Source organism: Diplotaxodon limnothrissa, linkage group LG7, assembly GCF_057381915.1.
Source record: "Diplotaxodon limnothrissa isolate DT_005_m linkage group LG7, D_limnothrissa_male_GT1.1, whole genome shotgun sequence".
Taxonomy (NCBI): Eukaryota; Metazoa; Chordata; class Actinopteri; order Cichliformes; family Cichlidae; genus Diplotaxodon; species Diplotaxodon limnothrissa.
Window position 1 is genome coordinate 39,913,626 of NC_140602.1, and position 12,922 is coordinate 39,926,547.

Sequence of the window (12,922 nt, forward strand, 5' to 3'; positions counted from 1 at the left end):
AAATCTGCATCCTTTGAAGCATGGCTCCTCTCTAAAACAGCAATAAGGATCATTATTACTCCATATGTAAATAACAAAATAACTTTATAACTTAAGGCAAAATTGGGAAACGTAAAGTCTGAAACAGTCAAATAATACTGTTTGGTCTGGGTCTAAACAGAGCGCGTTGTGTGTGATGTCTTCTTTTGCGCATGCGGGCCGCTTTGAGGGTTCACACTAGAGCGCGTTTGCTGTCACAATTTATTTGTAGTGTGAATGAGCAGACAAAAAAAATGGATTTGATCAAAAAATCGGAATTAAGCATTAAGACCTGCAGTGTGAACGTAGCCTAAGATCTCCTGTTTTACATAAGAGACAAAAAGGTTGTATCTTTTGTAGAAGTTTTAAAAATGTAAATATTTCAATGTGTCTGAGTGCACACTAAAGTGGTAACACAGTAAGTGGCTGATGTCAAAGCTGAGACTTTATCAACCAATTTATTACGGCAGAGATGATGCAATTGCAGCAAGAGCTATCTAAACATCAGAAAACGTGTGTTGCACCTTAACGAACATATATCTTTCCAGTGACATTGGACGAGCTGATCAATATTCATATGTTCATTTTGTGTTGTGTATGATGAAGTGCCTTTGCAAAATTATGTTGGGGAGAAAAGACCGATCAAGGAGATAGGTGGAAGACTGGGGATGAGAAGTCCTCTGCATGTTAATTATGCTGATCTGCCATTATTAAAAAGCATGTCACAGGGTGAACGTTGACTTAATGGAGAAAGGGTGGCACAAATAATTAAATATAACAAGAGGTGGAGAAAAGCAATTGAAAGCTCAAAGAAAAACCAGAGGATGTAAGGAAAAAGGCAAGAAGTGGCATCTTTAACCTTGTGTTGCAGAAAATATAATGCATATGAGGTCAAAGTGGGGTGGATTTTCAGTATTAAAAATCTGCGGGGCTGTCAAAAACATAAGGTGTGACAGAATTTTAATCACCCTCCTTCCATATGACTTCTCATTGGTGCCAATTTGGTGTGGTATGAGAAATCATTTAAATACTGACTATGAAAACACTTGAAAACACACATTTTTATAGATTATTCTATAATAACTGCACTAGCTGATCACTCAGATTCAGTCAAATCATGCAAAATTGATTAGATGGAACTTTACAGTATAAACTGATAATGACCCAAAGCACAGTGCAAAAGCGAACAAAGAGGTTCTCAAGGAAAAGGAATTGGACATCCTTCAACGGCCAAGTCACTCACCTGATCTCAACCAATAGAGCATGCACTTCAGTTGCTAAAGACAAAACCAAAGAACTAGAGATGGACAAAGCAAAAGCCAAGTGATTGCAGTAAAGGCCTAGCAAAGCATCTCAAAGGAGAAAATGCATCATTTGGGGTTCTAGATGTCAGGCAGTAACTGAATGCAAAGTAGTGAAAACCTCCTAATATTTAAAATTGTTAGTTTGTTCAGTTAATTTTGAAAATGAGGCATTGTATAAAAATGGCTATAATTGCTGAACAGTTAAGGCAATACGTTTAGTAAACCTCTTGATTTAAAACTGAGAGTCTGCACTTCAATCACACCTTGATTGACTGATTTAAAATCCACTGTGACAGTTCACAGAAGAAAAGATATACAATCTGTGTCATTTTATATTATTATATGGATATATTACAATATTTTGTAGTAGTCTACATGTGATACATCCATCTATTTATTTAAACTAAAAGTATCTTGAAAGTTTTCTGCCACCTGTCTCTCATATTTCTTTCACTCTCTTAAAATATCATAAAAATATGACTGTTTCTTTTTAATTCCCCCCCCGACCATGCCACTTTTTGTCTTACCATGCCAGCCCATGGAGTATGGAAAAGAGACTTCGAACAGATTGTCATATTTGGTCAGTAGTCGCTTCATAATGGCAGCCAGACCTGACAAACAGTAACACAGACATAGATATAATGACTAAAGGCAAATAGTGTGGGAAATAGGGAGCATGAACACATTTACATATACTTATATACCTGTGCGCATAGTTAAAAATTAACTACATGAGGAAGGGAAGCTGAAGCAAGGGTGTAAGAGTGAAAAAAAAAAACTTTAAATGTGAAATGAGAAACAAATGCAAGCAAAAAAGCTTTGAACTGAAAAATTTAAAAATAAAAAAATCAGTATTTTGGAGGGAAACTGGAATATAAAAGAAAAAAGTCCAGAATTATTAGTATACAAACAATTACACAGACACACACACACACACACACACACACACACACACACACACACACACACACACACACACACACACACACACACACGACAGATAAATAAAAAAATATTCAAAGTAATCTGTCACAATTAATCAGTAGTTTCACTTCTAATATCTAAAATATGATCTCTTCTTTAATTTTATCTTTATCTATCTTTATCTTTGAGAGCTAAAATATTTGTAACACACAGTTCAAAAACATTCTGTCATTGGCTTACAGTGGGGCAAAAAAGTATTTAGTCAGCCACCGATTGTGCAAGTTCCCCCACTTAAAATGATGACAGAGGTCAGTAATTTGCACCAGAGGTACACTTCAACTGTGAGAGACAGAATGTGAAAAAAAAATCCATGAATCCACATGGTAGGATTTGTAAAGAATTTATTCGTAAATCAGGGTGGAAAATAAGTATTTGGTCAATAACAAAAATACAACTCAATACTTTGGAACATAACCTTTGTTGGCAATAACAGAGGTCAAACGTTTACTATAGGTCTTTACCAGGTTTGCACACACAGTAGCTGGTATTTTGGCCCATTCCTCCATGCAGATCTTCTCGAGAGCAGTGATGTTTTGGGGCTGTCGCCGAGCAACACGGACTTTCAACTCCCGCCACAGATTTTCTATGGGGTTGAGGTCTGGAGACTGGCTAGGCCACTCCAGGACTTTCAAATGCTTCTTACGGAGCCACTCCTTTGTTGCCCGGGCGGTGTGTTTTGGATCATTGTCATGTTGGGAGACCCAGCCTCGTTTCATCTTCAAAGTTCTCACTGATGGAAGGAGGTTTTGGCTCAAAATCTCACGATACATGGCCCCATTCATTCTGTCCTTAACACGGATCAGTCGTCCTGTCCCCTTGGCAGAAAAACAGCCCCATAGCATGATGTTTCCACCCCCATGCTTCACAGTAGGTATGGTGTTCTTGGGATGCAACTCAGTATTCTTCTTCCTCCAAACACGACGAGTTGAGTTTATACCAAAAAGTTCTACTTTGGTTTCATCTGACCACATGACATTCTCCCAATCCTCTGCTGTATCATCCATGTGCTCTCTGGCAAACTTCAGACGGGCCTGGACATGCACTGGCTTCAGCAGCGGAACACGTCTGGCACTGCGGGATTTGATTCCCTGCCGTTGTAGTGTGTTACTGATGGTGACCTTTGTTACTTTGGTCCCAGCTCTCTGCAGGTCATTCACCAGGTCCCCCCGTGTGGTTCTGGGATCTTTGCTCACCGTTCTCATGATCATTTTGACCCCACGGGATGAGATCTTGCATGGAGCCCCAGATCGAGGGAGATTATCAGTGGTCTTGTATGTCTTCCATTTTCTGATGATTGCTCCCACAGTTGATTTTTTCACACCAAGCTGCTTGCCTATTGTAGATTCACTCTTCCCAGTCTGGTGCAGGTCTACAATACTTTTCCTGGTGTACTTCGAAACCTCTTTGGTCTTGGCCATGGCGGAGTTTGGAGTCTGACTGTTTGAGGCTGTGGACAGGTGTCTTTTATACAGATGATGAGTTCAAACAGGGGCCATTCATACAGGTAACGAGTGGGGGACAGAAAAGCTTCTTACAGAAGACGTTACAGGTCTGTGAGAGCCAGAGATTTTCCTTGTTTGAGGTGACCAAATACTTATTTTCCACCCTAATTTATGAATAAATTCTTTACAAATCCTACCATGTGAATTCATGGATTTTTTTTTCACATTCTGTCTCTCACAGTTGAAGTGTACCTCTGGTGCAAATTACTGACCTCTGTCATCATTTTAAGTGGGGGAACTTGCACAATCGGTGGCTGACTAAATACTTTTTTGCCCCACTGTATATGTTGGAGAAAAGGTGATGTATTTGCAATTTTAATCAAGTATATAATGTCTATAATGTCTTTAACCTTAAATGCATGTAAACCACTAAACCATACTTTAACAGTGATTAATTATTTGGAATAGTGTTAACACGAAAACCGAAAGATAAAGTTAATCATTATTTTACAAAAAGAAATTGCAAAAACAAAACAATAACAAAAAATTAAGTAATCAGTTACAACAATTTCACATAGTGGAGGATTTGACAAATGTATTAAAAGGTAATACTCTTCTGTAGTTACATAGTACTTAAACAGCTTAGAAAACACTTTTTGAACTTAAAGTGTGTAAAAGGGTCTAAAATTATATACTTTTTCTACTTTGAAGATGATACATATCAGAAATCAAAGCTGCAGGTTCTTCACTCAATCACAGTTTCACCTCAGAGAACTCTAAATTGCCGTATCACTCTCTCAGTCACTAACTCTGTAAGTATCCTTATACACAGACAGTCTTAAAACACACACTTACCCTCTCTTTCCTCTGTTGTCAAGTCACTGATTCGGAGGACATGTCGTCTTGGTAACAACAATGTCTGATAGGGCCAAGTTGCCCAATATGGAACCACTGCCAGCCAATCAGAACTCTCCACCACAACACGTTCCTAAGAGGATACACATTAACATGTTTTAAAGTGTGCAAAGAAGCAGAATTATGTATTACATATCAATAATATAAAGCCTAAATTGCTGATACAAAGCTAAAGTGGCTTCCCAGATACTTCATGAGGTCATCACATTACCATTTTTACAAACCAAAATTACTTCTGCTGTGCAAAAGTCTTTAGCCTCCAAGGTTTTATTTAAATCTCAGTTCTAATAAGCCAGACTTTTTTTTATATTTTTAAAGTTGCCTTAGCAATAGTTTCTTCAGCCTTTCTGAATAACTTCCAAAGCTTTTCTTTGTACATTGGCTGATTTACATTCATTTTCACTCCAGTCCTTGTACCCGACCATTTTCATAGGAATGTGTGTTTATTTATTGAGACACCTAACACTAACCTATGAATCATTCAAGCATAAAAAAGACACCTGACTCAAGGGATGACTCAACAGTGTCCCGTGTACACCTAACAGAGAACAAAGCAAAGAAGCAACATTTAATTGTATCTTTAGGTATTTTTGGTCACGTGCTTTCCTTGAATTTATGAAAAAGCCAAAGATAACACTTTGACAGGCATAATATAGTATTTTCATATCAACAAGGTGATTCCCAAAGAGCTGTTATCAAAAAGCTTGGGATATCTCACCAGGATGTTAAGTGTGTCCTTAAGAATTTTGAGGAAATCAAACAAATAGACGACAAAAAAAGGAACAGGGCTACAAAATTGACCTACAACAGATAAACAGTATCTGAAAGTCATTTCCTTAAGAAATAGGAAAACGTGCAGCAAAGACCTGACACAGGACCTGAGAGGTGCATCTGACCCATCTACTGATACCTCATCGAAATGGTCTCATTGGAAGATTGGTTGTCAAGAAGCTATTTGTAAGCAAGAAAAACAAGGAGACAAAAATTGAGGTTTGCCAAATTACACAAGAACTGACAAGAAAGATCAGTGGCAACAGGTCTTATGGAGTGATAAATCCAAATTTGAAATTTGAGAAAGGTAAACAGTAAAAGTCTGCAGCTGACTGTAAAATACAATAGAGGCTCTGTCATGGTTTGGGGCTGCATTTCAGGCAATAGTCCTTCAAGAAGCTATGAAGACAGTTCATGCTATGTTGGATAATAAAAGGAGATCATACCAAATGTTGATTTTTCAAGCCCATTAAATTGTACAAACTTAGTTTTTGCCTTGTATTGTGCATCTCCATTTGTTTCATGTTTTGCGCCGCACCCATTTCCCATTTTCCTAACAAAAAAAAACTTTCCACATTATTGTATACTGTAATTATACCTTTTATGGTATGTGTCATACAGATACTGTATACCTGTATAGGGTTTTGCTGTCTTATATTATGCAAACAGAAAAAAAAGAGAAAAGAAAATTTCCATGATACATAAAGATATACCCGATGCTACACAGGAACATTCACACTTATGTTTGCTAAACTAAAATTACCCTACACATGTTGAAAGTAGTAATTTGATCCCTTTAGCTTATTACACTAGAAAAAGGAGCCATAAAGTTAAAAAAAAGAAAAGAGCATGTTGTAACAAAGTGGGTTCAAAATGGTAATATAATGAGTCAGTCAGGTTTGGCTGTTCGCAGCAAGTAGCCTAATTATCATAAATTGTTTATATGCAAAATGTGTCTGAAGCCAAGAATTAACAAGCTGATGAATGGGCACAAACAAGCCCTGACCTTGCTATTACAATCCATCAAAAATAGATAAGTGTGTGCACATGCTTGTGTGTGTGTTAAATCACTAGCATGAATCTGATGCAACTTGGCTAGTAATCCCAACAGAATACATGCAATCGTTTTTTCCTCTTTGCATTTTACTTCCAGGTTCTGTTTGTTTGCATGTATTTCCTAACAGAACTCACTGCTTATTGTTATCAAAGCACAGACCTGATAAATTAACACCTCAAAGGGTTCTTTAACCAAAGATATGAAGCTAAGATGCCTGTCTGTTGCTTAGTACTGCCAGGTGAAGAGTGAATTTATAAAAGCTGGAAATCTGAAATCTGATCTGTGAGTGTATTGAGACTGAAAAGAACTGTGGCAGAAAGCCAAAATCATCAGCTATACAACTGCACTTCTTGGTTTCCATCATCCATAGCACCTAATTGACACACTGCACACAGGCTTGTATGATGTGTGATTTCGCTTGCCTAAAAAGAACAAGTTGAATTCAAGTCAACGAGCAGAAACAATCCAAGGATCACTGATAGAAGAAAGGATTTACCAGAGCCTAACTGCAAAAGTAAAGTTTGTGTTAAATTGATAATGCTGAATGGAGCACTCAGTGAATCACATCTCTCAAAATGGTACTAAAATGATTTTATAGTGTGCTGTGTATAATCATAAGGTTTGTAAGAGACAAGAATAAAATAATACACAGATCAACAACTCAACACAATGCATTGTCAAAGGAAATAAATACACATACCTTCTCTATACTGGCTTCTTGTAATTTTGAGATTGTTTTTAAATTTTACTTATCACTTTTAAAGCATGTTTTGATCTGGCTCCAGGCTACATAGCAGATGTGTTACCCCGATATCAGCCATCTTACAGCCTTAGATCCTCAAGTGCTGCCCTCCTGGTGTTTCCAAAGTCAAGGCTTAGAATATCCTTTTGAATAACCCACCTGAGTATATAAGTCTTGGAAAATCTGTGACTTGTCTCAAATTAATTCCAAAAAACACATTTTCATAAACTTGCTTTTATGTGATGTTTGCGCTCTCTTTCTTGTTCTTTATTTTGTTGTTATTTGTGTATCTTTTTTGACTGTCTTGTGTATTTTGTATGCAGTGTTTTTCTGTCTCTTAACCTCAGTTTAATTTTACAGTTTTATTTCTGGCCATAACCTCTGGCTTTCTTTTCAAATTTCTACTTGTACTTGCCTCTGAAAGCACTGTGCAAATTCTGTTTTTGAAAGGTGCTTTAATTATTCAGTGTACACCTAGTTTGCCTGATTTTTGATTTCCTTCACTCTTTTTATTTGCAACCATTTGCACATCAGAAATCATAACTTATCAGAGTCTAGCAACATACCTACAATCCAACCTGAGCAAAGGGAGTTAGACTAACAGAAAACAATTAACAATAGTTCAAAGGTTTAAATACTGAACATGTTTCTACCAGCATGTTGTTCACCCTTGTTGCACCTTCTGTGCGGTGATTGCCGAATTTTGGACCCTGGATTTCCTCCAGGTATTCAAGACATCCCCCACACCAGCAGAAAATAATGTATTGTGACTCATTCTGTCATTTCCCATCACTGTGTTTCTAACCCCAGAACTAGAGTTGTTGTGCAATACTACTATAAACCTAATTATCAGTAATCACACTTCTAGCCAGATAAGAGTCGGAGCTATAATTCTTCCACAGGTTTGAACAAGCTTGCCCAGAAAGGCATTAGTGCATAATTAATGGATCTACAGGGAATAATGTGCTGTTAAATAACTGTGGGGGGAAAACACAAAGTAATCTAACAGAATCACAAAATGTTCAGTTCTCCTAATCAAGTGAATTTGCTGTATAGAATTCTACTTAGTGCCTGGAGTAATACCACAGAGACCATGGCTTCTGTTTCACCACATACGCTTTATTTATTTATCTTTTAAAAGGGATGATGTAGCGCAACACTGTAAAGAAAACTGTATAATATTTTAATGCAAATTATTTAATCAAATCACCATGACTCACATTTTATGCTTTTAACCATAAAATTTTTTTTAACCTAAAAGCACTTACGCTACATATATCTACATAGTTTCTTCTATTTTTGTTCTATTAACACTCAGTTTTTTTATTCTTTATCCTCAAGCCTACTCAAGTTCTTTTGTCTTCAGTACTTTCAACAGAATTACAGAGAAACACAATGAAGATGGAAAACTGAGAGCCAGAATGGTGAGGAAAGATTGAAGAGGAGGTGCTATTAAATGACAGAGAGGAAGCGAAGGGTGGCGTAAAACAGACACTTCACGGACAGCAAATCCCAAGGAGTTTTTTTCAATTAGCTTAGAAAGTTTTTGTTTCAAAGTCAAGAGTGTCACCTGGGAGCCGAAGACCAATTCAGAGTCCTCTAAACACGGCAGTGTGCCAATTTAAGGTCCTAACCACGAGGTCAGAGAGACAGGAGCAAGGAGCCAGCGAGAGGGAGAGAAGGAGAGAGACGTTAGAAGACGACAAGGCTTTTTTGCACACACACACTTCTACTTTCACACTGATTTTATAAAGGTCAGTCCCCATGAGTACCTGTCTAGGAGATTCAAGTGTCTACTCTGCTCTTCTCAAAGCCTTAATGCTATCCTCTCTATCTCCCTCACACACAGACACACACTCCCAGTAGAACAGGTCAGCTCATTCCCTGAATGAATCAGAGGCTGTCTGATTTTTTCTTTTTTCCTCTCACCTGCACGTCTTTCTCTCTTTGTGACTTTGCATCTCTGTTTGTGCCTTCACTCCTCTCTCTCTATCTCCACTCGACTCCTGCAAGCTTCTTTTGTTCTTTCTGTCTCTCGTTCCATCTACTTGCTTCTCTGCCTTCGTCTTACTTTACTCCTTGCAGTTAATCTGAAACGCTCTTCACCCATTCTTAAACTTGAAATACTTTTTTGGCATAAAAAAAAAAACAACTACAAAAAAAACAAAAACGCTTTCAATTCAAGAGTAGGCTACAAGTAGAAAAATATCACTGTCTAGTTGTATGTGACTTTCAGCTGCATTTTTAATATCTAATCAAAATAATAATGACCACAATTTACGGTAAATGAGCAGGAAAATGAACAGTTTACAAACCAAAAGTGAAACTTTAGCAACTAACAGAAAAGAAGTTAAGGGTCTTTTTATATTTAAAAGGCTTATTTGAGTCTATGCGTGCATGTGCACGTGTGTATGTTAACTGATGAATCATCCTAACTAAAAAGTAAAATAAAAAAGTTCAACATTATGGATAAAAAATGATTTCCTTTCTTGCAAATATTTATATAAAATGATTGGTATCAGTCTTTCAAGGCCTTTACATTAAGTATGCAGGTGGTGCTCATCAGTCTGACTTTGCCCAAACACTGCTTTTTAAAAGGAAGAGCTACTCTGGCTACTCTCTGGTAAAAAAAAACAAACAAAAAAAACAAAAACAAAAACTAACTACCATGATCATCACTATTTAATAATGTTGTATATTTATTGTTGTGCGCTTCCCCTCTTTAATATATAGAAAAAAGTGAAGTCAAGGCAATTAACTGTCATGGTGTGTAGGTTATACATAGTGTGAGAAATGTGATGAAGAGGGCCCAAGATCCTTACACAGGATGCAGGCAGGAATTAACCAAAGAAAGACATTTATTTAGAAAGTCCTGATTTTCTGTCTTCTTTCTCAGAATTATGAAAAAAGTCAGAATTCTGACTTTATTGTCTGTAGGTTTTAATATCAGGTTTAATGTAGACATGAAAATGTAGTCATTCTTGTCATCTTGGTAGAAAATATAGTTTGTGATATTAGTAATGTGATATCATTACTTTAATTGGGAATAGTTGCCCCAGTAAATTTACATCAAACTACAAGAACATCTTACAGGTGGAAGTCTAAAACTGAAGGCACAGCTAGGTAATATCATTACAACAAGATCAACTGGTAGCATACTGTATTTTCCGCACTATAAGGCGCACTTAAAATCCCTTAATTTTGTCAAAAATCAACAGTGCGCCTTATAATCCGGTGTGCCTTATGTATGAATTCTGGTTGTGCTTACTGACCTCGAACCGATTTTATGTGGTACACGGCGCTCAAAAATCTGTCAAGAAATGTTTTAGTATGACTTTGGTAAGCTACGAAGCTGCGCCGCTTAATGGATTGTCAGAGCATTACGGCTACCGTAGTCAGGAGCCTCGTGGAGTAATCTGGGTCCAAAACTCCGTCAACTTCAGGTCCCAAAGTCAAACGAACACTGCGGCATCACTCAGAGTTAAACACTGTCTAAATTCTTTCATCTTTAATAAAATGATCAGCGTTGCTGCTTTACCAGGTGTAACAACTAAATTTAACATCCAGGCATCCATGAAAACAGAATTTATTAAATTTAACGGAATTAAGTTAGCAGGAAGTTAGCTCACTAGTTTCTACCTAAACATTATATAGCATGTTCTGACTGAGAGATTTCTGAAAAAATTAAAACGTACAGCTCAGCTATCACTTCCAACATAAATGTAGAAAGGAAAGTAAACAGCAGTGACGTTTGTAGGGTTACTGAAGTTCGGCTAGCTGGTATATAATGATGTGCTACGTGATTGCTAGCGACACAGCTATGTTAGCATAACATAAACAGTGAAGCTGGAGAACGAACGCTAACTTTTTTCCACTCGATAAAAGTTCCCAATGCTGTAAACAGACCAAACTTCAGTCAGGAGAATTGAGATAATTAATCCACAATACAAGGTTAGTCATTAATATACTGCAACAACACAGGAATGGAGGAGCTGCGAGAGAATTCAACATTGATTAATCAATGGTACGGAAGTGGAGGAAGCAAGAAGAATGAGTTGAGTAAAATTTAATCTGATTTTTTTTTTTCGTTTAATGCACCTTATAATCCGGTGTGCCTTATGGTCCAAAAAATACGGTATTTGGGTAGCTTATGGGTGGATAAACAAAAGTGAAGCAGGTTTACAAAAAAAGGGTTTTAGCTGTGAATATAACCTGAGGTTAAGTATATTAAAGTGGCATAAGTAAGCCAGTTCTCCATGGTTTCAGATAGAGATGTAAAAATTCACTCCCAATTCGTTCTGGGTTTCTGCTAAGTGTATGCTCACTAATAAGACATTTGCCAACCTGCTAAATGTACTCAGTGCTGTCTTCAGTGGTTACTGCTGCTGATGCTGTACACATGACTGAAAGATCACTCAAATACACCCACACTGAGTTTTCCTGTTCTTCTGGCAGGTTGAAGATTGATGCTGCAGCATTATGTTAATGAGCATCTCTGCTGTCCAATCACACGCTTCACTGACCAAGAGACAGGCAGATGATGTGGATGGGAAATCAAAAGAGAATGGTGAGGTATAAGTAAGAGAGAGGAAAAGAGCAGCATGGCAGAAAAGTGTAGTAAAGTAGACAGATAAAGAGAGCAGTCATGGTGAGAAAAACACTACGGCAGAGGTTTGCAGGCATCCTGCATTTCGAGGAATTTCCATCAACATTATATCAAAAAAATAACTGAAGTAATATATTAAGAAAATCATTTGATTAAACAGGCCTTCGGAATCATGTATTATGGTTTGAGTTGCATATTTGACCTGGGAGACCACATCTCTTGTACGTCTCCTTGTGGAGCACACATTAGACATCAATTTCTGGATAATACACTGGATACACTTTCCATAATTCATGACTTTAGAAATTTTGAATCTGATAATAACCTGACCTCACAGGAAGAGTAAAATACAAGCTTTGGGAACACTTTATAATAGCTACTGTTATTAAATAGGAACTTGACAGGTAATTAAACTTCTCTTAAAAGATAATTACAAAATTACACAATGGAATGAGTTCGGTTTATGCACCAAAACTACAGTGTAGGATTTAACAAACCATGCTTAAAATCTACTCATCCACAACCTTAAAACTGGACAATGGAAAATTTTGCTTAAAGGGTGCATACTGTATTAAAATGGGGTCCTGCCATGGCACAGATACCACAGTACACCTTCATCCATCTCTGTGTCCAACAGTTTTAGACACACGGCAAAAGAAAGTCTTGCTGTTATAATTCCATATACAATAAATAATATAATTATTTTAAATTACCCAAATGTAATTATTGAATAAACAACTGATGGCGTAACTAATCATTCAGAAACATTATTAATTATCATTAATTAATTATTATATATTTTGTTTGTTTATTTTGTGAATTAAAATGTATTAAATTACAGATTACAAATTACTATTTCAAAAATGTTCACGTGTTTTAAAGGTTACCAAAACAATGTGTTTATGTGTGAGCCGTACCTTTTTCTCAGCCTCCCGTTTGGCATATTGCAGCAGCATTGGCTCTCCGTGTTTCTGATAGTATGCTCTCTGACAGCGGTCTGACAGGGCCGGCTCATTAGGAAGAAAGTTGCTGGCCCACACCTATATGAAAGCAGAACGCTGATTATGATCATGATGATGATGA

At 37.0% G+C, this 12,922-nt stretch overlaps 1 protein-coding gene across 1 annotated transcript in view; it reads right to left on the reverse strand.

Moving 5' to 3' along the window:
• The window catches only part of galt (galactose-1-phosphate uridylyltransferase), a 35,794-nt gene that overhangs the window by 7,149 nt on the left and 15,723 nt on the right, over positions 1-12,922 (reverse strand). Inside the window, exons 7-9 of the mRNA XM_085359689.1 lie at positions 12,757-12,879; positions 4,604-4,736; positions 1,850-1,933 (exon numbers count right to left, since the gene is read on the reverse strand). Of these exons, the coding sequence (XP_085215815.1) occupies positions 1,850-1,933; positions 4,604-4,736; positions 12,757-12,879 (340 nt within the window). The remainder of the gene's footprint in view (positions 1-1,849; positions 1,934-4,603; positions 4,737-12,756; positions 12,880-12,922) is intronic.